This window comes from Cetorhinus maximus, chromosome 19 (genome assembly GCF_964194155.1).
Source record: "Cetorhinus maximus chromosome 19, sCetMax3.hap1.1, whole genome shotgun sequence".
NCBI classification, from domain to species: Eukaryota; Metazoa; Chordata; class Chondrichthyes; order Lamniformes; family Cetorhinidae; genus Cetorhinus; species Cetorhinus maximus.
The window spans coordinates 94,515,535-94,543,114 of NC_135897.1; the positions used below are offsets into that span (position 1 = coordinate 94,515,535).

General features: G+C 44.7%; 1 protein-coding gene across 1 annotated transcript; it reads right to left on the reverse strand.

The window, feature by feature from the left end:
* Positions 1-2,165: 2,165 nt before the first annotated feature.
* Positions 2,166-26,766, reverse strand: LOC144694120 (EEF1A lysine methyltransferase 3-like). The gene is made up of 5 exons (XM_078564477.1): positions 26,617-26,766; positions 24,119-24,237; positions 23,071-23,260; positions 21,036-21,147; positions 2,166-2,566 (listed from the first exon to the last, which is right to left on the reverse strand). Exons 1-5 carry the CDS (start codon positions 26,764-26,766, stop codon positions 2,166-2,168), a joined length of 972 nt encoding a protein of 323 aa, XP_078420603.1.
* Between the last annotated feature and the right edge of the window lie 814 nt (positions 26,767-27,580).

Here is a 27,580-nt window from a genome sequence, read left to right on the forward strand (position 1 = left end):
GATAGGAGGTTAGATAGCCAGGCAAGGCGGTTTTAAAATTATTGGCATAAAAATCCAGGGGGTGATGCAGAGAAGTGCTTTGCATGGCACAGTCAGTTGTCATGATCTCGAATGCATTACCTGCAAGCGTGGTAAAAACAGATCCATTGCTAACAGCCAAAGGGGAATTGTCAAACTTCTCAGCTTCAATTTCTAATCTGCCAGATTAACCAGTTGACCGATATTATCCTTTTGGCTTTTGAGTGGCATTTACCATTTCTTTTCGCTGATATGACTTGTAGTTTTATTTCCAACACTGCAAATCATCAATTTTATTATTTATTCCTGTACACAATCTTTTTCACATTGTTCTATCATATTTTAATAACGATACAATGTCCACCGAGTTCAAATGTGCAGCTCATACCATAATTGTTATACCTAACCCTTCTGGAAAACCTCTCTAATTTTCTTTTTTCAAAATTCTAAACCATGATTTTCTATTTATATTTCTCTGTTTAACAGCATGCACATTTTTTATACAGAAAATAGCAGGAGAGTGAAAAAGTTGATTGGCTGGAAATGCAAATTAATTGTTGTAAAATAAACTGGCATAAAGACACTAAAGTGGCAGGTAAATTGGTTGGCTGGAAATGCAAATTAATTGTTGTAAAATAAACTGGCATAAAGACACTAAAGTGGCAGGTATTGGTTCTATAATTGCTTGCACATGAATTCCACCAGAGGGATTTTAGCCTGAATTGTTTAGACTACTCATTATTAATCTAAAGTCTACAGGGCAAACTTCCAACCACTGTTAAGGAACGCTTACACAAATTCATCAAATTCTAACGTAATCATTTCAAATACTACAAAGATGGCAAAATAAATGTGTGACACTATAATGGTGGATTTTCAAAACTGGAAGTTCTTACTTCGTGGGCAATGTTAATCAGTTAAAACAAGCCGAAAACAATTGTTGATTAATTACACTATCAAGATCGTTATGCTTCATTTTTTTTGTATTTTGAGCTCTATCCTGTTGGGGCAGATAGAATTTTAGTTTGCTCATTTCATTTAAAATGAAAAGTTGCATTTCCTCCTCCCGTCTCATAAACACTCAAATCAGTTAGACAAAAGAAGATCAGCTTAATTCTCCAACAATTTCCACATGTTGAATGAAAATTAGTTCTACACTGCCATTATTTTATTAATATCTTACAATTGTATAACTTTTCTTAGAGTTCAACTATATTCCTATTGTACAAAACTTAAGATAAGAACACCCAACAATTTCTAACGATTTATCCTGAACTTATTGATTTCTGTTGTAGACCATCAACTCAGCCGTGCAACTTGTTTTGTGATAAACTCATGTGGTAAACTATGTTGGCTTAATTTACTTAACTAATTGTCTGTGGTAGTGAGACACGGAAAAGGAGAATTAATAATTTGATTCACTTGATTAGAAACTAGGGTGAGAAAATCAATTTACTTATCGACACTGACTGTAACCAGATCAAAACAAAGAAAAAGGGCGAGATTTTAACTCGATCCACACCCAGCCAGTTATACAGAGTTGAAATCATGTCCGGCATATGTTAAAATAGCACAGACATATAATTATCGCTAAATCAGCATAAATAGCAAAAATTGGCTACATAACAAATTATTTTCGTCTTTCTTGGGCATTGCAACTAAACAGAAATCCACTGAATACAACTGATTAAGAGAAAACCTCATGCTAAGGTATAATATCAATATATTGGAACAACTTGAACGTTAGTTTAACTAAGGTTCAGTAAAAATAAAACGTTGCAGCAAAACTGGATACAATCAGAGAGTGCCGGCTCCAATTTAAAGAGATGTTAGGCCGAAAATCAAAAAAACGCTGCAGGCTTTAACAGGCAAAATACGACATTTTCCTGCTGTTTCGTTTCCTTTCTCAGTTTTAACTGTTTGTCCGGTTTGATCACATTTACAGTTTAATCCGGATTTGTACTGAATTAAAAACTGATTCAAGAATATGAAATACCCTTTTACGGGTTTGTATGTAGACGGTAGGAAAGGGAAAAGTCCATATTGGTCAATGCGACATTTTGAAGACCATACTCAAGGCGAGTATCCCTTTGCCGGCCGAATATCTCCACTGTAGGAGGGACTGAGTTCTCATTCTACCGTTCGGTTTAAACTAAATCATTATTGCTCATCTTAGTCATTTTGTACACACGGACATCTTTGGCTTCGTTTCTGTAAACAAGCTTGGAGTTAAAATGCTGAGACAGAAACTGATAACCGGAATTAATCAAAGTATAGCCCATTGACATTGTGGAGGCGAAATAAATAATCGTCTTTTCATTGCTGAGATGCAGAAGTGTCTTTAAAATTAAAGGAAAACTTGCAAAATCATACATGATATCCGCACAAAGGACGTAGTCGTAGTCTGAAGGGAACAAAGTGTGATCGTAACCCCAGGATAGGGCACGGACTTTGATACGGGATCTGCAGGAGGAAGGAATATTGACCGCAACGTTCCATTCCATTTGCTTCAGTACCTCTGGCTTGTCTGTAATGGTGACGTCTCCACCTGAAACAAGATAAAGAACTATCTCTGTCTCTGTTAGCTAGGACAGAATAAATGCGGGTTCTTACTCTGTCTGGCCCAATGTGACCCAGATCTGCAGTAACATGATTGACTCTGAACTGACCTCTGAAGTAGTCTAGTAAACCATTGAGTTATATCAAAGCAGTTCGGAAAGAATGAAAAAGAAAAAACGGGTTGGGACACCCAGCATCAAACGAGGCACTGGAAACAGGAAAGGCACCTACCTCCCAGCCAACCCTGCAAAGAGATCATCAATAATATCTGGGGACCTGTGCCAAATTTGGGAGAACTATAGCAAGCTTTAAAAATCTAACCTTTCAGCCAATGTTCCAACCTCTTCTATCACCATCCCTGGGTATGTCCTGCCCGTGCAACAGGGCGAACCCACCAGCGATAATGTCACATTTCTTCACAGTGGGAAGAAGAATGCCCGGGATGTCCTCAGCTTTGCAAATGGACCCCAAGAATTCTCAAGGCAGCAGGGCCTTGCTGTTGATTACTACATCCAGGTCTTTCTCAGCTCCGACCTGTGGGAGGAGGTGACGTAGTGGTAATGTCATTGGGCTATTGATCGAAACGCCCAAGTCAAAGCAGCAGGAAAGCATTGGTTCAAATGCTACCGCACCTGCTGGAATGCTAATTCAATTAATAAAACCAGGTTTGTGTTCTTTTGAAAAAGCTGACCTCATTAATGATGGCCATGAAGCCATTGTCGTTAAAACCCATTTGGTTCTGAATGCCTTTTGAGGAAGGAAAGCTGCACACTTACCAGGCCTGATCTACATGTGACTCCAGACCTACACAGATGTGGCTGAGTCTTAAATGCCCTCTGAAATGACCTAGCAAGCCATGCAGTTCTATCAAACCACCGCAGAAAGTTTGATACGAAATGAAAGAGGACAGACCACCCGGAATCGACTTCAGCACTGGAGAGAGAATGCATGCCCATTCGTGTCGGCCCTGCAAAGTCCGTCTTATAAACATATGTGGGTTTGTGCCAAAATTAGGAGAGCTGTCCCACAAACTAGTCAAGCAACAGTCTGACATGTTCATGATCTCGGAATTAGACCTTACAGAAAATGTCCCAGATACCACTGTCACCCTCAGTGGGTGTGTCCTGTCTGACCGTCTGGATAGACCCACCAGGAGTGGTGACACAGTGATATGCAGTCAGAAGGAGTTGCCGTGGGAATCCTTAAAAATGACTCAGGACCCCATGAAGTCTCGTGGCATCATGTGAAACATAGGCAAGGGAAGGTTCTTCTGATGACTACTTTCCAATGCCAACCTGCTCAATCTTCCCCACCCCAGCACCACAAACTCGCACCGCGCCCCAGCACAGCTGATGAATCAGTACTCCTCTGTGTTGAACACTATTTAGAGGAAGCAAGGGTGGAAAAGTCACAAAACGCTCTCTGGCCTGGGAGCTTCAATGTCCATCACCATGAGTGGCTAGGTAGCACCATTACGAGCCAAGCTGGCAGAGTCCTAAAGGACATTGTTGCTGCACTGGGTCTGTGGCAGATGGTGAGGGAATGAACGAAAGGGAAAACACTCGTCCTCACCATTCTACCTGTCACAAATACATCTGTCCATGACTATTTTTGGGACTGACCACAGCCACAGCTTAGTGCTTGAGGAAGCGAAGTCCAGTCTTTGCATTTACATACCCTCAATCGTGTTATGTGGCACCACCATCATGCTAAATGGGAGAGATTTCAAACAGGTCTAGCAACACAAAACTTAGCAGCCATGAACTAACATCAGAAGTATCAGAATTTTGTTCAACCATCTTACACAATCATCTCACTTCCAGGACATCACTGCAGGAGTGCCTCAGGGTAGTGTCCTAGGCTCAGTCATCTTCAACTGTTTAATCAATGACCTTCCTTCCATCAGAATTTCAGAAGTGGGCGTGTTTGCTGATGATTTCATTATGCTCAGCATCATTCGTGACTACTCAGATATTGAAGCAGTCCATGTCCATTTGCAGCAGGACCTGGACAATATCCAGACTTGCTCTTAGAAGTGGTAAGTAGTATTCACGCCACACCAGAGCTGGGGAATAACCATCTCCAACAAGAGAGAAGCTGACCATCGACATTTGACATTTACTGGCATTATCATCGATGAATCCCCCACTATCAACATCCTGGGAGTAACCTTTGACCAAAAACTGAATTGGACTAGCCAGATAAATACTGTGGCTACAAGAGCAGGTCAGACTAGGAACCCTACAGCGAGTAACTCACATCCTGACTCCCCAAAGCCTGTCCATCATCTAAAAAGCACAGGTCAAGAGTGTGATGGAATCCTCCCCATTTTCCTGGATGAATGCTGCTCCAACGACACTCAAAAAGCTTGACACAATCCAGGACAAAGCAAAAATTAAAACAAAAGACTGTATTTGTTGGAAATCTAGAAAAAAAACAAAAATACCTGGAAAAACTCATCAGTTCTGACAGCATCTGTGGAGAGGGATACAGTTGATGTTTCGAGTCCGTACACCCCTCACACCCTGCTTCCTGTAAGGACTCCATCCCATTCTGTCAGTTCCTTCGGCTCTGTCACATCTGTTCTGATGATGCCACTTTCATAAACAGTTCATCTGACATGTCTTCCTTCTTCCTTAACTGAGGTTTTCCACCCACGGTGGTTGACAGGGCCCTCAACCGTGTCCAGCCCATCTCCCGTGCATCCACCCTTACACCCTCCTCTCCCTCCCAGAGCCATGATAGGGTCCCCCTTGTCCTCATTGTCACCCCACCAGCCTCTGCATTCAAAGGGTCATCCTCTGCCATTTCCGCCAAATCCACCATGATGCCACCACCAAACACATCTTCCCTTCACAACCCCCTGGCGGATTTCCGCAGGGATCGTTCCCTCCGGGACACCCTGGTCCACTCCTCCATCACCCCCTATACCTCAACGCCCTCCCACGGCACCTTCCCATGAACCCACAGAAGGTGAAACAACTGCCCCTTTACTTCCCTCCTTCTCACCGTCCAAGGGCCCAAACACTCCTTTCAAGTGAAGCAGCGCTTCAATTGCACTTCCCTCAATTTAGTCTAATGCATTCGCTGCTTCCAGGGCGGTCTCCTCTACATTGGAGAGACCAAACGCAGACTGGGTGACCGCTTTGTGGAACACCTTCACAAGCATGACCCAGACCTCGCTGTTGCTTGCCATTTCAACACACCACCCTGATCTCCGTCCGTCCTTGGCCTGCTGCAATGTTCCAGTGAAGCTCAACGCAAACTGGAGGAACAGCACCTCATCTTCCAATTATGCACTATACAGTCTTCCGGACTTAATATTAAGTTCAACAATTTCAGATCATTAACTCTCTCCTCCATCCCACCCTCTTTCTGATCCCCCTTTTTCCAATAACTTATAATTTTTCTCCAAATATATTTTTCTTTTCCCTCCTATTTATGAATCTATTTCAATCTATTGTTTCATCTCCAGCTTTTAGCCCATTTCAATCCCTTCCCCACACCCCACCCCCACTAAGACCATCTCCCACTTGCTCGTTCTGCTATCTACGCTTAATGTCCCCATTAGCACATCCTTTAGACCACATCACCACTGTCAACACCCCTTTACCTTTTTGTCTATGACATCTTTGGCAGTTTCTTCTTGGCCTCCACCTGTCACTGGCCCCCTATCGAGCTCTACCTGTCCCACCGTGCCCCCTCTACCAGCTTATATTTCATCTCATATGTCTTAGTGCTGATGAAGGGTCACATGGACTCGAAACGTCAACTGTATCCCTCTCCGCAGATGTTGTCAGACCTGCTGAGTTTTTCCAGGTATTTTTGGTTTTGTTCCAGGACAAAGAAGCCCGCTTGATTGGCACTCCTTCCACAAACATTCACTCCCACCACCACCGACGCACAGTGACAGCAGTGTGTACCTTAAGCAAGATGCATTGCAGCAAACCACCAAGGCTCCTTAGGCAACACCTTCCAAACTCACGACCGCTGCAACCTCGGAGGACATTGGCAGCAGACAATGGGAACACCATAACCTGGAGGTTCCCCTCCAAGCCACTCACCATCGTGACTTGGAAATATATCGCCGTTCCCTCACTGTCGCTGGGTCAAAATCCAGGAACTCCCTCCCTAACAGCACTGTGGGTGTACCTACACCACATGGAAGGCAGCGGTTGAAGAAGGCAGCTCACCACCACCTTCTCAAGCGCAAGGAGGGCTGAGTAATAAACGTTAGCCTAGCCAGCGATGCCCACATCCAATAACTGAATTAAAAAATCACAATCTGAAAACTCATGGCCCTGCGTTATTGTCAAATCAGTGGATCAACCCTGATTCAATGAAAAGGATGGAAAGGCAGGCCAGCAGTAACACAAAGCATACCGAAAATGAGGGGTCAGCCTGGTTAAGCTACATCACAGCATGACTCGCATGCCAAACAGCGCAAGGAGCATGCAATAGGCAGATATAAGCGATCCCACGAGATAGGAACATGGGGATATAGGAACAAGAGTTGGCCATTCGGCCCGTCGTGCCTGTACCGCCATTCAAACAGATCATGGCTGATCAACTACCTCTACACCATTTTCCCAACCATGTCGAAATCCCTTAACGTCACTTTATCCAGATACCTATCGATTTCCGTCTTGAAAATGCTCAGTGAATGAGCTTCCACAGCCCTATAGCGTGGAACAATTCCTCCACATCTCAGTCTTAAATGGCCTGTTCCTTTTTCTGAGACTAGATCCCCTGATTCTAGACTCATCAGCCCGGGGAAACATCCTGTCTGCATCTACCCTATCACGCCTTGTCAGAAGTTTGTATGTTTCAATGAGGTCACCTCTCATCATTTGAAACCCTATAGAAAACAGGCCCAGTTTCCTCATTCTCTCCTCATAAAACAACACTGCAATCCCTAGGGTTAGCCTGGTGAACCACTGTCGCAATATTTCTATGGCAAGTATGCCATTACTTAGGTAGGAAGATGAAAAGTGTAAACATTTCTCTAAGGCACGGCCTCACCAAGGCTCTATGCTATTGCACAAATACTCCTGTACTCAAATCGCTTGTCATGAAGGCCAGCATACCATTTGCCTTCCTAATTGCTGGCTGCGCCTGCATTATAGCTTTTAGTGACTCATGAACAAGGGCACCCAGCTCTTTTCCAACATAACACTTCCCAGCCTCTCATCAGTGAAGAAATACTCTTTATTCCTGTTTATTCTACCAAAGTAGATAACCTCACATTATATTCCACCTGCCATCTTTTTGCCCATTCCCTTAGCCTGTCCAAATCCCTTTGAAGCCTCCTTGATTCCTCCTGACAACTTATGCCCCCGGCAAGTTTTGTGCAATCAGCAAATTTAGAAATATGATATTTGGTCCCCACTTCCAAATCATTTATATAGGTTGTGAGCAGCTGGCCCCAGTATTGATCCTTGAGGTATCCCACCAGTTTATTCCTACTCTCTGTTTTCTGTCTGTTAACCAATTCTCAATACTTGAGTATATTGCCCCCAGTCACATGTGCTTTAATTTTGCTCACTAAACTCTTATGATGGGCCCTATCAAAAGCCCTCTGAAAATGTTAACACAGCACAACCGGTGGTTCTCCTTTGCCTATGCCACACATAGCATCCTCAAAAACCCCAACAGGTTTGTCAAACTTGATTTCCCTTTCATAAATCCACGTTGACTCTGCCCAATCGTATCAGTATTTTATGTGTCCAGTTATCATATCCTTTATGATAGATTGTAACATTTTCCCTACGACTAACATTAAAATAACAGGTCTGTAGTTCTCCGTTTTATCTATCCCACCCCCATCCCCCTTCCTTAAAGAGTGGGATTAAATTTGCTACTTTGCAGTCACAGTCAAAAAAATCACAGAATGACACAGTGCAGAAGAGGCCCTTCAGCCAATTGAGTCTGCACCGACACGTGAGAAACACCTAAGATACCTACCTAACCCCATTTACCAGCACTTGCCTCATAGCCTTGAATGTTATGACGTGCCAAGTGCTCATCCAGGTACTTTTTAAAGGATGTGGGGCAACCCGCCTCCACCACCCTCCCAGGCAGTGCATTCCAGACCGTCACCACACTCTGGGTAAAAAGGTTTTTCATCACATCCCCCGAAACCTATTGCCCCTCACCTTGAACTTGTGTCCCCTCGTGACTGACCTTTCAACTAAGGGGAACAGCTGCTCCCTATCCATCCTGTCCATGCCCCTCATAATGTTTTACACCTCGATCAGGTCGTCCCTCAGTCTTCTCTGCATCAACGAAAACAACCCAAACCTATCCAACCTCTCTTCATAACTTAAATGTTTCATCCCAGGCAACATCCTGTTGAACCTCCTCTGCACCCCCTCCAGTGCAATCACATTCTTCCAATAATGTGGCGACCAGAACTGCACACAGTACTCCAGCTGCGTCCTCACCAAGGTTCTATACAACTCCAACATGACCTCCCTACTTTTGTAATCTATGCCTCGATTGATAAAGGCAAGTGTCCCATATGCATTTTTCACCACCCCACTGAAATGCCCCTCCGCCTTCAGAGATCTATGGATACACACGCCTAGGTCCCTTTGTTCCTCAGAACTTCCTAGTGCCATGCCGTTCAGTGAATGCTTCCTTGTCAAATTATTCCTTCCAAAGTGTATCACCTCACACTTTTCAGGGTTAAATTCCATCTGCCATTTATCTGCCCATTTGACAATCCCGTCTATATGTTCCTGTAGCCCAAGACACTCAACCTCACTGTTAACCACCCGGCCAATATTTGTGTCATCCGCAAACTTATTAATCCTACATAGTCATCTATGTCGTTTATATAAATGACAAATAATGGGGGACCGAGCACAGACCCTTGTGGTACGCCACTGGACACTGGCTTCCAGTCGCTAAAGCATCCTTCTGTTATCACCATATCTCTCCTACAACTAAGCCAATTTTGAATCCGTCTTATCAAATTACCCTGTATCCCATGTGCATTTGCCTTCCAGAACCTTTCCAGAATATATAGAAATTTGAAGGATAACCACCAATGAATGCTTATCTCTATAGCCACCTTCTTTAAGACGCTGTGATGTAGCTCATCTAGTCCAGGTGATTTATCAAACTGAAACCCAATTAATTTTCCTAGCAGGGCCTCTTTATTAATAGTAATTTCTTTCAGTACCTGGTTTTCACAAGTCCATTCATTCCGTCGTATTTCTGGGAGATTTTCTGAATCTTCCTCGTGAAGTCTGACATAAAGTGGCTGGTTAATTTCATCACCATTGCTCTATTCCCAATTACAAATTCTCCTGTCTCCGCCTGTAATGGACCCGCATCTGCCCTTGCCTATATTTTCCTTTTCACGTGCTAAAATAAGCTTTTACTGTCCACCCTGATGTTTCTCGCATTCGTACATTGAAATTCTTTTTCCCCTTTCTTTATCAGTTTCTTGACCCTGCGTTGCTGGATTCTTAATCTTCCCCAATCCTCGGGTTTGCCACATTTTTGAAAACTTTGTAAGGCACTCCCCTTTGATCTAATGCAATGTTCAACTTATTTTTTTAGCCATGGCGAATTAAACTTCTCTGTTGACGTTTTGTATCGTAGAGTTATACAGCACAGAAACAGGCCCTTCAGCCCATCATGTCCGTGCCGGCCATCAAGCAACTATCTATTCTAATCCCATTTTCCAGCACTTGGCCCGTAGCCCTGTATGCTATGGCGTTTCAAGTGCTCTTCTAAATATTTCTTAAATTTGGTGAGGGTTCGTGCCCCTACCACCCCCTCATGCAGTGTTCCAGATTCTAACCACCCTCCGGGTGAAAACAGTTTTCCTCAAATCCCCTATAAACCATCTGCCCCTTACTTTAAATCGATGCCCACTGGTTATTGACACCTCTCTATGGGGAAAAGTTTCTTCCTATCTACCCTATTACTGCCTCTCATAATTTTGTATACCTCTATCAGGTCTCCCCTCAGCCTTCTCTGCTCTAAGGAAAACAACTCTAGCCTATCCAGCCTCTCTTCGTAGCTGAAATGTTCCTGCCCAGGCAACACCCTGGTGAATTGCATTTGCAACCTCTCCAGTGCAATCACATCCTTCCTATAGTGTAGCGACCAGAACTGCACACAGTACGCCAGCTGTGGCCTAACTAGCGTGTTATATAGCTCCAACACAACCTCCCTGCTCTTACATTCTATGCCTTGGCTAATAAAGGCAAGTATCCCATTTTCCTTCTTAACCACCTTATACACCTGTGTTGCTGCCTTCAGGTATCTATGGGCATATACACCAAGGTCTCTCTGATCCTCTGTACTTCCTAGCATCCTTACATTGTGTATTCCCTTGCAGTGCTAGTCCTCCCAAAATGCATCACCTCACACTTCTCGGGATTAAATTCCATTTGGCATTGCTCTGCCCATTTTACCAGCCCATCTACATCGCCCTGTAGTCTAAGGCTTTCTTCTTCACTATTTATGACACCACCAATTTTCATGTCATCTGATAATTTACTGATCATACCTCCTATATTCATGTCTAAATCATTAATGCACACTACAAACAGCAAGGGGCCCAGCACTGATCCCTGCAACACACCACTCATCGCAGGCTTCTAATCGCAAAAACAACTTTCGGCCATCACCCTCTGCCTCCTGCCACTAAGCCAGTTTTGGATCCAATTTGCCAAATTGCCCTGGATCCCATGCGCTCTTAATTTTTTGACCATTCTCCCATGCAGAACCTTGCCAAAATTATTACTGAAATCCACGTAGACTACGCCAACTGCACTACCCTCATCTACACATCTAGTCAACTCCTCGAAAAATTATATCAAATTTGTTAGACACGATCTTCCTATGACAAAGCCATGCTGACTATCCCTGATTAAACCCTGTCTCGCCAAGTGGAGAGTAATCCTAACCCTCAGAATTTTTTCCAATAGTTTCCCTACCACTTATGTTAGACTCACTGACCTGTAATTACCTGGTTCACCCCTACTAACATTCTTCAATAATGGCACCACATTGCTGTCCTCCAGGCCTGGGGCACCTCTCCTGTGGCCAAAGAGGATTTGAAAATTAGTGTCAGAGCCCCTGCAATCTCCTCTCTTGCCTTACATAGCAACCTGGGTCTGCTAATTTATCAAATTTTAGGACCACTAAAACCGTTAATATTTCCAGCCTTTCAATGCTAATTTGTTCACGTATATCACAGTCCTCCTCCTAGATTTCTTCACCTACATCGTCCTTCTCCAAAGTGAACACAGATGTAAAGCAATCATTTAAAACCTCACCTATCTCCACTGGCTCCACGTACAGATTGGCACTTTGGTCCCTAATGGGCCCTACTCTTTGCCTGGTTATCCTCTTGGCCTTAATATTTTTATAAAATGCCTTAGGGTTTTCCTTTACCTTGCCTGCCAGTGTTTTTTCATGCCTCCTCTACGCTCTCCTAATTGCTTTTTTAAGCGCCACCTGTCATGAAGCTATTGATGTATATAATATTGTTGGAAATAATTATTTTTTTAAGCAGAGGCTTAGTCTGTGGGTGTATCTTAATTGGATTAAAGCCAGTTAGTCTGAGTGCTTTGATGTATACTAGTTTTGAGATGTAAGAGAGGTAAAGTGCATTTGCAATTATTTGAAGAAAGCATGCACGAAGGGAAGTGCAATCTGGCACCGAGCTCGTAGAGACCTAGCAATGTTTACATTACTAATAAAATGGGTACTATGAAGGGAGTTTAATTGTTATTAGAAGAGGTGGTGTTCAAAGGGGCTGATGATACAATGAGAATTTACATTCAAAGAGATGTGCTGGCTATAACAGTGAGCAGTGTTGTATGTGCAGAGCACAGGCACGTAACATCAAAGCAGCTGTAAGCCTAAAACTGCCTGCGCAGGAACCAAAGTGAAAGGAACCTCATTTTAAATTTGTAATGTGAAAATGCTTTGCCCGGTGTCTGCTAAAAGTCTATGGGTTGCTCGGGCATTAGTGGAGATTAGTTTGGGAATTTGTTAAAAGTTACGATAGTAGCAATTTGTAGCCATGTGTCTATGTTTAACTTGTGTAAAGTAATAAATGTCTCATGTACTTTGATGTGAAAAAACCTGTCGAGAACTGGTCGTTTTCTGCCTGATTTCAGACTTGCAACTCAAATATAGGCTATGACAGTTTTTAAAGTTTCCTGCTGGGATTTTTAAATAACAACTTTACCAACTGCTGTGTCATAACTTCCCCCTACACTTTTTACACTCCTCTAGGGCATCCACTGTTTTCAGTCCCCTGTAACCGCCATAATCCTCTTCTTTTTTGCCTTATCCAATCCTCTATATTCCTTGATATCCAGGGCTCCCTGGACTTGCTGATCTTACCTTTCACCTTTGCGGGAACATGTTGGCCCTGACCTCTCACCATTTCCTTTTTGAATGACTCCCACTGGTTTGATCAGGCTTTCATACAACTAGCTGCTCCCACTTTGGCCAGGTCCTGTCTTGTCATATTGAAATCGGCCTCCCCCCAATTCAGGACCATTATTTACGAGTTTTCTTTATCCTTTTCCATAGCCACCTTAAATCTTACAGAGTTTTGGTCTTAATCCCCGAAATGCTCCCCCACTGACACTTCTTCCGCTTGCCTGGCTTAATTCCCCAATATTAGGTCCAGTACCACCCGTTCTCTTGTAGGGCTTTCTGCCTTCTGGCTCAAAAAGCTCCCCTGGATGCACTTTAAGAATTTTGCCCGCTCTAAGCTTTTCACACTAACACGATACCAGTTAATATTGGGGAAGTTGAAATCCCCTTACTATTGTTACCCTATCATTTTTACGCTTCTCTGAGATTTGCTTACATATCTGCACCTCTATTCTCCCCTGACCAGAGTGAACTCCCGGAAAAGTGATTGCCCTTTATTTGTTTTTACGTTCTACCCATATGGCCTTATTTGAGGAATCTTCCAAGATACCATCCTTCCTTACTGCGTAGTTGACTCTTTGATCAATAATGCAATGACACCTCCTCTTCTCCACCCACCCTGCTTCGCACCCCCCAACCCACGGCACGCCTGAAGATTCTATACCATGAAACATTGCTCTGACAGTCCTGCCCTTCCCTCACCCATGTCCTTTTAATAGCAACAATATCATATTCCCGTGTGTTAAAAAACACCCTCAATTCATCTGCCTTACTTGTACGATTCCTTGTGTTCAAATAGATGCAATCTAGCCTTCCATTATTCCCTTGTGCATGAAGAACTCTATAATTGTTCTGCCTTCCAGACTGACTTTGTTTCTTCTGTATATTTGGTTGTGCATCACCCCCTACTGTACCTCCACTCTATCTCACCCATCTGCCAAATTTGCATAAAGACTCCCTGACACGAAGAATCTTCTCCAATAATTTCCCTACCACTGACTTAAGGCTCACCGGCCTGTAATATCCTGGATTATCCCTGCTACCCTTCTTAAACAATGGAACAACATTGGTCATTCTCCAGTCCTCTAGGACCTCACCCGTAGCCAGTGAGGATACAAAGATTTCTGTCAAGGCCCCAGCAGCCCCCTCCCTTGCCTCCCTCAGTACTCTGGGGTAGGTCCCATCTGGCCCTGGGGACTTATCCACCTTAATATTCTTCAACACTGTAAACTGAAGTCGCCCATTATTACTGCATTACCGATATCGCATGCAGCTCTAATTTCCCGATTTGCAAGCAACGGATCAGTTCGAAACTCTTCAGTCCTGGTACATCCTGTCAAGAATGGTAGTAGACAATTAAACAGCTTACTGAAGGACGAATTTCCACAAATATCCCATCCTCAATAATGGGTGATTCCAGTACATCAGTGCAAAAGTCAAGGCTGAAGGATTTGTAACCATCTTGAACCATCTTCAACCAAAAGTGCCGAGTGGATGATCCACCACAGCTTTCTCCTGAGGTCCCCAGAATCATAGATGACTGTCGTCGGCCATTTCGATTCCAATCACGTTTTCAAAAACGGCTGAAGACACTGGATACTGCAAAGGCTTTAGAGCCTGGCAACATTCTGGTAATCGTACTGAAGAATTGTACTCCAGAGCTAGCCACACCCCAAGCCAAACTGCACCAGTAGAGCTACAGCACCAGCATTTACCCGGCAATGTGGAAATTTTCAAGATCCGTTATGTCCACAAAAAGCAGTGACCCCATGTGGCACTTACTCAGCAATAGCCTGCTCACTGATGTTCAGTTTTGGTTCTGCCAGGTCCACTGAGCTCCTGACCCCATTGCAGCCTTGGCCGAAGCATGGACAAAAGGGCTGAACTCAGGAGGCGAGGTGAGAGTGACCGTCCTCAACATCAAGGTAGCATTTCAACGAGTGTGATATCAAGGAGCCCTAGCAAAACTGGAGTCAATAGAAATCAAGTAGAAAACTCTCCGCTGGTTGCAGTCTTAGCTAGCACCAAGGAACATGGTTGTGGGGTTGTTGGATGTCAATCATTTTAGTCCCATAAGAAAGGAGTTCCATGATTTTGACCCAATGTCAGTGAAGGAGCGGCAATACAGTTCTAAGTCAAGTGGTGTGTGGCTTGGAGGGGATGATTGTGTTCCCATGCATCTGCTACCCTTGTCCATTGAGATAGTGAATGTCACGGGTTTGGAAGGCACTGTCAAAGGAGCCTTGGTGAGTTGTGGCAAAGCATCTCGTACATGACACACATAGCTACCACTGTGCATCAGTGGTGGAGGGAGTGAATCTCAAACGTGATGGATGGAGTGCCAATCAAGCGGGCTGCTTTTCCCTGGATGGTGTCAAGCTTCTTGAGTGTTGTTGGAGCTGCGCTCATCAAGGCAAGTGGAGAGTATTCCAGCACACTCCTGACTTGAGATTTGCAGATAGTGGACTGGAGGGGGTGAGTTACCCGCCGAAGAATTCCAGCCTCTGACCTGCTCATGTAGCTACATTATTTATGTTATATTCAGCTTTTGGCCAATAGTAACTCCCAACATGTTAATAGAGAGGGATTCAGTGATGGTAATGCCATCGAATGTTAAGGGGAGATGGTTAGTTTCCTTTTGTTGGAGTTGGTCGTTGCCTTGTACTTATGTGGCGCAAATGTATTTTGCCCTTATCAGGCCAAGGCTGAATGATCTCCATGACTTGATGCAGGGCAGGCCAGGGATGATGCTGAACATTGTGCAATCATTCGCAAACATCCTCTTTTCTGAACATCTAATGAAGGGAAAGCCCTTGATGAGGCATCTGAAGATGGTTGGGTCCTGGGCACTACCTGAAGAGCTCCTGCATTGATGTCCCTGGACGGAAATGATTAACCTCCAACACGCACAAAAATCCTCCTTTGTGCTAGGTATGGCTGCAACCAGTGGAGAGATTTCCCCCTGATTCCCATTGACACCAGCTTTGCTCGGGGTCCTTGGTGCCACACTCGGTAAAATGCTGGCTTAATGTCAAGGATGGTCACTTTCACCTCACCTCTTCAGTTCATCACTTTTGCCCATGCTTGGGCCAACTGTGTAATAAGTTCAGTCGCTGAGCTGCCCTGTCAGAACCCAAACTGAACGCCACTGACCAAGTTATTGCTGAGTAAGTGCCGCTTGATAGCACTGTCAAGAACATTTTCCACCACGTTGCTCATGACTGAAAGCAGACTGATGGAATGGTAAATGACCAGGTTGGATTCATCTTGTTTTTTGTGCAGAGGGCGCACCTGGGCAGTTTTCCATATAGCCGGGTAATTGCCAGTATTGTAGTTGTACTAGAACAGCTTGGTTGGGGCGCAGCTAGTTCAGGAGCAAGAGTCTTCAGTACTATTGCTGGAATGTTGTCAGGGCTCATAGCCTTTGCAGTATCTGGTGCCATCAGCACTTTGTCATATCACGTGGAGTGACCTGATGGGTTAAAGGCCAAAAGCTTCAGTAACATGTTCCTTTTTTCAGCAGTATTCAAGTTTTGTACGACCAATCTACTGTTTATGTACATAATTCGAGTTCCTCGTTCCTGGCATCATTCTCGTAAATCTTTTCTGTCCACTCTCTATTCCCTTCACATCCCCCCTAAAGTGCGGTGCCCAGAATTGGACGCAATATTCCAGTTGAAGTCGATTGAAGCTCCAACAACATTTTGGAAGTTCAACACCAGCCAGTACAAAGCAGTTCATTTGATCTTCACCCCTTTCCACCACCTTAAACATTCAATCCCCCGACCACCGGCGCACAGTGACTTCAGCGTTCTTTATCTGCATGATGCAACACACTAACTAGCCCAGGTCTGTCCACAACACCTTCCCAACCTATAGATAAAAACAAGGGCAGCAGGCGCATGGAAACATAACCACTTGCAAGTTCCCTCCAAACATGCACCGTCCTGATTTGGAAATACATCACGGTTGCTGCATTATCGCTGATTCAAAATTCTGGAACTCCATCCTTAACAACTCTGTTGATGTTTGTGCATCACATGGAGCGCAAATGTTCAAGGAAACAAAAAGTCTTGCCTTTTCAAGTACAACAGGTTTGGTCAATAAATACTTGAATGCCAGCCACGGCCCAAACCCTTGAACTAATGAAAGGAAAAGCAGCATCTCCAGGAAAGCAGTCGCATCCTGATCTCTGAATCTCGTGACCACGTTATTTTATTCCTGCTAGGTGAAGGGTAAGGGAGGACCAGGTAATGTTTGAGCTGGAAGGTGATTCATGCGAAATGAGTCCTGGGTCGGTCCCTCTGCCACCGCAAGATTTATTTTAGTGCCTTATTAACTCAGGTACACTCGCAGCTCTGCAGTTAAACAGGAGCAAAGACACTTCTGATGCAGTGACCCCCTCTAAAGTATCCGTGCACCACTCGGAGGACTGCGGGGGGAGAGGCATCTGTGAGGTCCGATTCCGATGACGAGCCTCTGGATTCAGCCTTCCAACACACTTGGAAGTGTCATGCAGAGCTGGTAGAAGCCTTCAGCAGAGTGGCATGTGAGTCAGAGGAGTGCATTATCCATGCTCTCTGAGGAAGTGGTGTGCACATGTGCGTGTACTGAGATCTTCATGTGAAGGATGGTGAACGCCATGGCGGCCCAGCAGAGTGCAGCGATGTGCGCAGACTTGCACTCCATCACAGCAGCCATGGGTGAGCTCCTGCAGTGGCAATGTGAGAGGGAGACAGGGAACCTCGATCTCCCACCTGGTGCTCCTTGCCTTCAAGTAGTCAGGCTAGGCCCTCGGGCACCTGAAAGGAGGAGGAGCAGCAACTGGACATCCCTGGGTCATCCACTCAGGAACCTCAGAGGCAGTCCACCCCCTCTGAGTCCCCATTGCCTGTGACCCATTAACCTCGTCCTCTGTCACCGCAGAGGGAGCAGCTGGCCCACAGGAGGACAGCAAAACAAACCGGGGCTTCAAGTGCTCGGACCTCCAGAGGACACAAGCCAAAGTCATCAGAGGCAACAGGGCCGACCATTGTACACAGAGATGAAAGCAAAGAACTGTGGATGCTGGAAATCCAAAACAAAAACAAAAACAGAAATACCTGGAAAAACTCAGCAGGTCTGGCAGCATCGGTGGAGAAGAGCACAGTTGACGTTTCGAGTAGTCATGACCCTTCAACAGAACTAAGTGAAAATAGAAAAGGGGTGAAATATACGAAAATCCTGACCGAGAGAAGAGCAAAACTTCTTCAAGGTAGGCATTCTTGAAGAGTTTGGCAGTCAATTAAACACAGAGGTAAAAGCAAAGAACTGCGGATGCTGGAAATCCAAAACAAAAACAATTGCACAGGCTGTCTCCACCCCTGCGGTGGATGTCAGAGCAACACCTAGAAGAAGTGGTAGTCCTACAAAATTCTGATAAGTGGTTGCACGCGTGAATATATTTTGTCACTTTATAAGCTGAACATGTATTTTCTTTCACTGAATAACATGTTTTGTTGTCGTTCAGCTTCATTGACAGGGTTCACAAGTCCTCGCATTGCAACCTCCACTTCACCCGCAATGCCCCACCCTGCCCCCCAAATACTAGCAGTTCAGCTGCATGCAACCAGACCACGAGAGATTCTGGTGGGAGAAGTGTATGTGTGTGAGTGTGTGTGTGTGCGGAGAGCCTTTCAGAGCCTTGTGCATGCACTCTCCCATGTGCGTGGAGACTTCAACCATTACACTTATCTCAATGTAGCGCACAATCACCCACCACCCCCACCTCACGCCCCCACCCGGGAAACCTTCCTCCCCCTGCACTCCTTCCCCACTCTAAACTTCTTCCTCCACCCCAGACACCTTCCACCTTCTGAACACCTCACACACTCCAAGCTTCATCCTACCCCGGACGCCTTCCTCCCCCTGACTCCATCCCCCTCCAATCCCTTCCCCCATCTGAACTCTTTCCCTTACACCTTTGTCCCCACTTACACATACGTCCCCACTTGCTGTATTCTCCTTGTGATGCCTTCCCCCCCATACCCCCACCTACCCCCTGAAACTCATCCACTTGACACCTTAGTCCACCCTTCCAACTTCACACCCTTCCTGACACATTCGTCCCCCCCCTCCCAAGCTGATCTCCCCAACACCTTCGTCTCCCCCTGCCAACTTCACCACCGAACCCTCCCCCACTACCCCCCCTCCCCTACCCCACAGTACACCTTTTTCTCCCAATCACACTGGACTTTCCTCTCGCCCCCTCGCCAAGCACCCATAGCAGCCAATGGCCAAGACCGTGATGTTCTGAAGCAGACCGAAGACATCAACCAAGGCCTCCCACCTTCCAAGAGTTGCTTCACCGTGGAGCCATGTCTATGACAATCCACCCAGCATGTGATACGTATATTCCTCCAGGATCTGGTAGCAGTAGGGCTCCAGTACCTTCTGCTCCTCGGGTGTTTGCAATCAGAGTGAGGCCCTAACAGTAAGTCCCGACTCCTGGACGTCATACTTGTCAAGGTGTGTTCTGCACTGGCGTGTTTTCCCGCCGGTGTAACAGTAAATCTGGTGTGGGAGGACGATTCTGGTCGGGCTCTCCTTTGCATCCCATTAGCTGGTAATGCATTTGGGGAGGGCAAACGAAGCAAGGGAATGCCCAATAAATAGGAAGTTATTGAGAGGGATTGAGAAAGTGTGAGGCCTTGGAATGTATGTCCAGAGGTCCTAAAAGGTGGAAAGGCAGGTGGGCAAGGTGGTCCAGAAAACATATGGAATGTTTTCCTTTATTGGGTGAAGAATTGAATACAAAAGCATGGATGTAATGCTGGAACTGTATAAAACATTAGTTAGGCCACAGCTGGAATATTGCATACAGTTCTGGTCACCAAGTTACAGGAAGGACATAATTGCCCTGGAGAGAGTGCAGAGGAGATTGACAAGAATGTTGCCAGGGTTGGAAAATTGCAGCTATGAGGAGAGATTGGATAGGCTCGGGTTGTTTTCCACAGAACATAGAGGTCAATTACAAGGGGACATATATTTAAGGTAATTGGTGGAAGGATTAGACGGGACATGAAGAAAAACGCTTCCATCCAGAGGGCGATGGGCACCTGGAATTCACTACCTAAATTGGTGGTTGAGGCTGAAACGCCCCATTCATTCAAAAGGTGCAAGGATCTGCATCTGAAGCGCTGGAACCTGCAAGGCTACGGACCAGGTGCTGGAGAGCTGGATTAAGATGAGTGGCTAGTTTTTTTTTCTCTCTTTATTGGCTGACGCAGGCACGATGGGCTGAATGGCCTCTTTCTGCACCGTAACCTTTCTATGGCTCTATGGTTCTAAAGCGGATTCACGCCGGCCTCCAGCGGGATTAGCGTTCCTCCATGGAGGTCCCCATTGAACTATCCCGCTGTGCTTTCATGCCGGTGTGAAACCGATTTTTGATCTCTTGACATGTTGTTCACCCCACCCCCGACCCCCCACCCCGACGCCAACGAGGCCGGGAAATTCCCGCCTTTGAGTTCAGCAACTTCCGATAATAACAGCCACCCTCTCGCAAACCATGGTTCCGTTCTTGGGATTTGTATAATAATGAAGCGAATGAATGGTGTTTTCAGCTGGTTGTTTGTTATAATCAAATAGTTTTCCAAGGATCCGTGGTCACCTTTCTAACGTCAGTTATGGGCAAGCTGTCTTTTTGTAAATTGGCTCATGGGATGTGAACGTCGCTGGCTAGGCCAGCATTTATTGTCCATCTCTAATTGCCCTGTTCAGAAGTCATTTAAGAGTGAACCACATTGCTATGGGTCTGGAGTCACATGTAGTCCAGACCAGGTGGGCGCAACAGATTTCCTTCCCTAAAGGACATTAGTGAACCAGATGGATTTTTACGACAATCCACAATGGTTTCATAGTCACTGTATCCGACACGAGATTCCTTAATTCCATATTTTGTTTTATTAATTAAATTAAAATTCCACCAGCTGCCATGGAGGGATTTGAACCCCGGAGCATTAGCCAGGGGCTCTTGTGTACGTAGGTTCACTTTTACTCACCTAGAAGGACCGTTAGAATGCCCAAAATTCCAGTGCCCGAGCCCAGCTCAATCACCTTCTTCTGCACAAAGCTCATCTTCTGTTCCTCAAAGTACTGTAGCAAAGCAAGAGCCTTCAAAGGAAACGTACACAACATTATTAATGATACAAATGTGTTCACGCGAAGCATTGAATCAAGGGAGCAGCATCGGTAGACATCTTTCCATTGGGACCAGCCGCAAGACTATTAAAGACCGAACTGCAGGTAGCAAAAGAATTAAATGCCAGCTAGTTTTCTAGTGGAAGAGGATTCATATTCACACACCACACAATCGTTGAGCAGAGAGCAGGTTTTAACGGACAGTAGCAACCAGTGTAGCCTTGCGCTTGGCTAATCGATTAAAATGATGGGCCAAATGGTTCTCGCTGATTATATCTGAGTACCTGGGAGGTATGATGGAATCGATGATGCAATTCAACCTCCGTTTTCACGCACTGAACATTGAGCTGGGTTTCCAGCTTAAATGCGCTGGCCCATATATGGTTCAGCACATGCAACTCAAATGAAAGTGAAGAAAAATGGCCTCTGTAGTCATAGCTGTGTTTTGATACTGTTAGATACGGCTGTGGTGCCGTGTGATAGGTCCCGCATCGATTACGTGGAGACCAAATAGTTCAAAATATCACAAAGGGACGTGAGCTCGGGCTTCTAGAAGGCAATCATGTACAAGCCACAGAGAAAGCATAAAAATGCAATGTGAGGAATAGAAGCTGTTTTTTTATTCTACAATCAAATCGTCAACTGTCAGTTTCTTGGAGAAACCTCCCGTGGGCACTCTAGCAATATTTGTTTTGTAGGTTTTAGCGCCATACTGTGGAGGAAGAAGATAGATGCATGCGTTTCTCTTAAGGTACCAGTTTCATTATAGTTAATAGACAAAGGATTCTCATGCTACTAAGTAAAGTACTATATGTATTTAAACGTCTGAAAAAGTTTAATCATTACACCCGCACAAACATCCTATCATTTTCCAGCTATTTTTGCTTTTCGTAATGCAACCTGCATTGGTAAACATTTCATGCTACAATTACAGTCAAAGCACTGAAATCTTACTATTGGCGGCATCTTCCTCGAGGATAAAAAGACGGGTTGTATTTCCACCCACCCGCAACTGCCAGTAAATTGAATTCTGATCCTTAAGGCTCCGATTTTATTTGCAGCACGTACTCACAGCGCGAGGGATTGTCTGTTTTCTAGGATGTAAGAGTGCCCTTGACTTTAGCTTGCTAATATAAAGGAGCGTGCAAGCTGCACGTTTGAGAATCCAATGTGGGGAATGTCGGTCTTTTGGACTGCGGAGCAGAAAATGGCGGCGCTTGCCTACAGTGGTTCGCGGCACTTATTTTAGAATGCTCATCCTTTTGTTTAATTAATTCCATGGCCTAGCTCCTTCCTTTCACTCCAGCCCTGAAATCTTTCGAAATCCTGACGTCTTGCGCGACCCGATTTCCATCCCTCCACCATTGACCTGACGTCAACTGCTCAAGAGTTCAGGTCTGGGATTACTATGCTAAACCACTCCTCCTCTCTGTTCCCCGAGCCTCCTTGAAGGCGTTCCTTAAAACTTGCTCTTTGACCAAGCTTTTGATCACCTGTGACAATGTAGCATTATGATGATCGGTACCAAATTGTACCTGATTACGCTCCTGTGAAGCACTCTGGGGCATTGCCTTACGTTAACGGAGCTTTACACATGTAAGCTGCTATTATGGAAAAATGTTCAGACTAATGTGATCCAGCGTTTGGATTACGCTGTGTTCTGTTTCGTCCACCGCCCGAATGGGCAAATTGTACAAAATAGGAAAGACAGGTTCACATTTTTCGCGATTGTCACTGTTGCTATTGGATCGCCTCTCACATTGTTTAACTCACGCAGTGGCGTTCAAGAAGCTGCCGAGAAACTAAATGGCGCCCCTTCCGGCGGATGCTGTACATTCTATAAATGAACTGCCAGCACCTGGTCTATCTCATTCAGGTAGCCACCATGAACTGTACCTGAGTCAGACCATAAGCAGTGCCGGAATCCCACATTCTCGCCCCAACCTGCTGAAGACCCACAGCCTGAATCTTCGAGCCCCGGGTCCCAAGTACATGCAGATCAAAAGGCACCATAATCCGGGAAGCCTGCATCAGAGAAGCAGCCTCACCTCTCCCCTTACCCACCCCATCACCATCACCCACCACCCTGCGATCATGAAAACCAAGCAGGAAGGAAAGAGATTAGCACTCAACATGTGCCTGACTATAGGAGGGGAAAGGCAAGTAAAGGAATCGTTTCAGGGCAAACAAACGGATAATTCAATAAAAATATTGGAACGCAGACGTGGGTCTTCATTAAATTGATTGGTGGATGTTTGTGAGGACGATTGTGGGTCATCCGTGTTATATGAACACTGAACCCGTTCCTTGAGCTAAACAAAATTGTTCAGCAGACTAACTGATGGTTGCCATTTCCCCTGATATTTTGGGCCGCTGTCAATTTAGAAATGGCACTTGCAGCGGAACCAGAACTGTGTGCATTATTCCCAGTGTAGTCTAACCAAATGCCTACATAATTTTAACAAAACTTCTTCGATTTTTAAATCAATTGCAAATAAACCCGATCATCCATTTTATGTAACAGCCTTGATTATATTTGTCATCTTGCCGTAGAGCGTTACAGGTATCACAGCCAATCCAAATGACCCCTCACCCCTGCACCATCATGATATCAGTTTCCTGCCCTCGAATGGGGGATGGGACCGCCGACCTCTTGGTCTGTATGACATAGCCGCAATATCAGAATAAAATCTGAGCCATCGGAAAAGCCCTTTAGTGTTACGTTTGAGAACAAGCTGCAAAATTGCATGGCTTCGTGCACCAGCAGCACTGATTTTAGCGCCCCCATATATAATTAGAGCTAGACTTACTGCATCCCAGACTATGGAACCAAAGCCTATCTCAGTAAACGAGTATAGGCCGATATTTAAAACGAAGCCACACGCCATGTAGCAATGCTGGATAATTAAACCCTTGTCCTCTGGAAGAACGTGAGTTCCATTACTTTTCGGCTGAGTCGTCATCTTCCTCTCCGTAGTTCAGTTCGTATGCCTTTAATTTCTGGTAGAATTTGGCAAACTGTGGTAAATCTCTTGCACATCCACTTTGATCTTCAATAGTAAACTGGTAATCAAAATATTTTTCAATGAAAAAATCATGGAATGGTTGGACGCTTCACTTAATTTCCTTTTATCAGGAAATCCGCTAGACTGAGGTTACCCGCAAAGCGCAAGTACCGACGTAAACGTATTATAAATTATTTAGAATTTACAGCACAAACACGCCATTTGAGCCAGTCGGTTTGTGTCGGCAATTATGATCCACGAGGGCCTCCTCCATCTTCACCTCACCCATTGGCATACCTCCCTATTCTTTTCTCTTTCGTGTGTCTAATTACTTTGCGGTTAGGTTCGAATATGGGCCTTGAGGCAAAGAATTGATTCATTTACGACATTGAGGTAGAAAAAAAAAGGACATTTAGCATTCTGGAGATGACAGCTTCACCAACAAAGCTTGCGCATATTGATCCAAGCAGAACGCTTTACTTTGCATCAAGAAAATAACGTTGTAAGAGCAACTTAATTACAAATTAAACACAAGAAACTGAATTTACTACTATGCAACGTTGTAAAAGTCCAAATTTCGGATCTGCAATAGCGTTACCTATGGCAGAGGACTCGAAAACTGACTGATCGCCGCAATCCAAAGAAGAAATTCAGCATGACCAGTCGGTCAGTATTAAACAAAACTTGGGATGGTGCACTGTGACAAGAAGCATATGTAAAATGAGTAGGAATTATGTACATAACTCCTGACGACAACGGGAAAGGTAAAGCAATTATGAGAAAATAGGGCAAAGACGGTAAAAATGAGCATGAGATTGCATTCATAGAGAACAAAGCATATTAAATAAGCAGAGAGAAGAAAATATTCAGAGAGAAATTTTGCAAGAGAGATCGAAAAAAGATTGTTAATCTTTTATTAAGACACAATCTCATCCCGTCTCGAAAGTCATGGCAGCCAATAACTACAAGCCTGATATGTGCTCATAAGCGCTCAATCTTCGATCTTCAACAAAATAAAATGAAAATTTCGCACCGTTTGCTGTATTGATTTATTTTAAAAGGAAGAAAATCACATCAGTCCCCCAGGGCTGCCGCAAGAGGTTGAACTCTGTCACACGTAATCGTTTTGCCCCACACGCTAACAATGAGCCATATGCATAGCCAAGAGAGCCAGAGAACATGCAATGTTACATTGATGAGCGAGAGTCAAACCACTAGATTTTGACACAATATTGCGCTTGGGGCTGTGTCTTTTTTTAATCATTCGTGTTGATGTGCAAATGTGCTACGGGTTGGAAGGTTATGCATACTAATCCGGAAGTGGAGTCGGGAGCGGCACACAGACAATTAGTCAGCAGTTTCAGATAACTAGAATAATATTCCAATGGGAAAGGAGTGGAGCAGCTAGAGAGTAGGTGAGAGGATGACGGCGCATTGCAGGGGTCTGGGGTCAAATAGTAACTGGAAGCAGGAGGCAGATAGCGAGAGCAGGGTAACAGAAACCTGCAGGTTACACTAAAATTTCGTCTTTGAATGGGAAATCATTTCATTCTGGAGCCTGTTCTTTTGAGAAAATTCACACTAAGGGTGGATTCACAGATAGGAAAGTTGAGAGCAAGATGAAATCAACAATGAGTAAAACACAGAATAAGAACAACAGAATTGATTACGAAAAGCATGCAAGGGAGGGCAATACATGTGTGAAAGATAGATTCCTCCTGACCTTGTAAGGAAAACATTGCGTTGTTCCTTATTTAGCGTATGTGAGATCGCTCAATGAGGTGAATTATAGTTCAACTCCCATCCCAACTCCATCCCCCTACACACACACACACACCTTATGGGTTAATACAGTCACGAATATACTTAAGCAACTCAGTGATAATGATGAAATATAATAGATAGACGCACTAATTTACCTGTGAAAGTGTGAATTCTCCAGAATGGCAATGTCAACGATATTTTGGAGTCACAGTCTCCTCCATCAGCACTTTAATTGCAACTGGGTTGCAACATGAGGGCGCTTTGGAAATGATGCAGCTGTCGCTGTTTTGACAGCACTGAATTCCAGTGATGAACCTTTTGCACGATAATTGACTAAGGAGGTTCCGCCCACAACGCAGTGGAACTTGGAGAAACTCCCTTATCATGTTATTGAACCTTGAAATTGCAACAAAGCGTGCATTTCTTGACGAACGCACATCCTGTAAAGCAGTGACATGATGCATCTCAAACATTATTATGTTGCAAGTATTTCAGTTGATTCACCAAAATCTGAAGGAGAACGAGGCATCAGTAATAAACATTATAGAGGACCAAAAAGGAATTGTGCTGCCGTCTCCCCAGTACTCCATCAACTAAAAGTAGGTTAAGTATTCATTCAACGCCATGAACATTTTTGAAGAAAGCAGAACTGACTATGTCTCAGGTGACTAACCCTTTGGGTGAGTATGATATTCCAGAGATCCAAAGCATAGGCAGCTAGGTCAAATTCGCCTTCCTTATGCCGGGTTACCGGGAGAGCTGCAACACCATTCACCATAATAAATCTGGCGGTAAAATTCTGCAATTCGCTTGAAGGGACCATCACTTGCGATGCTGGATGCGTCTGGAACTCTAATGCTGAGGCTCATACGTTTACTACCACTGGCCAGAAGGGAAATAAAATCCTCAGCCAGTTAAAGGGAAAGGCCATTTGCTGTATAACAGAAATAAATGAGAGCAATGTCTCCAGAAGCTGAGGCATGGAGGAAGTCATCAACTAGAGAAGTCCCCATGTTTCAGAAGGTTTTTAAACGCTAGCTACTGCTTATTATAGATACTTTAAGCTTTATGTGTTTTTCGGTGATATTTACACGTGGCTTCTATGTGTCATAGGAGGAATATCGTCATACGATTAGTTCAAGAGGCTCTGTTTCACTTCATAGGGGGTACCTTGCAGGAAAATGGCCGACTCGATAATGACTCACTGGACATTTCACTGAAGAATTAGCCGTTGGACCATCACTGCCTACACCATAATGGCATCTTACTTGGGCAAACAGGGTGAAGAGACCGATTCTCAGGACGTTGCTAATATGTCAGAGGTGCTTTCACCGGTTGAAGCACTGAACGCAAGTGAAGGTGAGGTGCATGGAGAAGAAGCGAGGGTTAGGGCGGTTAGTCCACAGGAAATGGGGAACCGACCAGCCGACGCTGAGGAGCCGAGGACCCCGTTCTCAGTGCTTCAGTCTTCCATAGAATCTCGAAATTATATGCATGCAGCAGAGGCAACTTTAAGAAAAGTGGTTGAGAATATGGAAGAATGGGAGAAGAAGATTTCTTGCATCGCTTGTAAATTGGAGAAAGTTTGCTGCGACCTGCAGGACACCACGGAGACTGGCCTACCAGAAATATCCGGG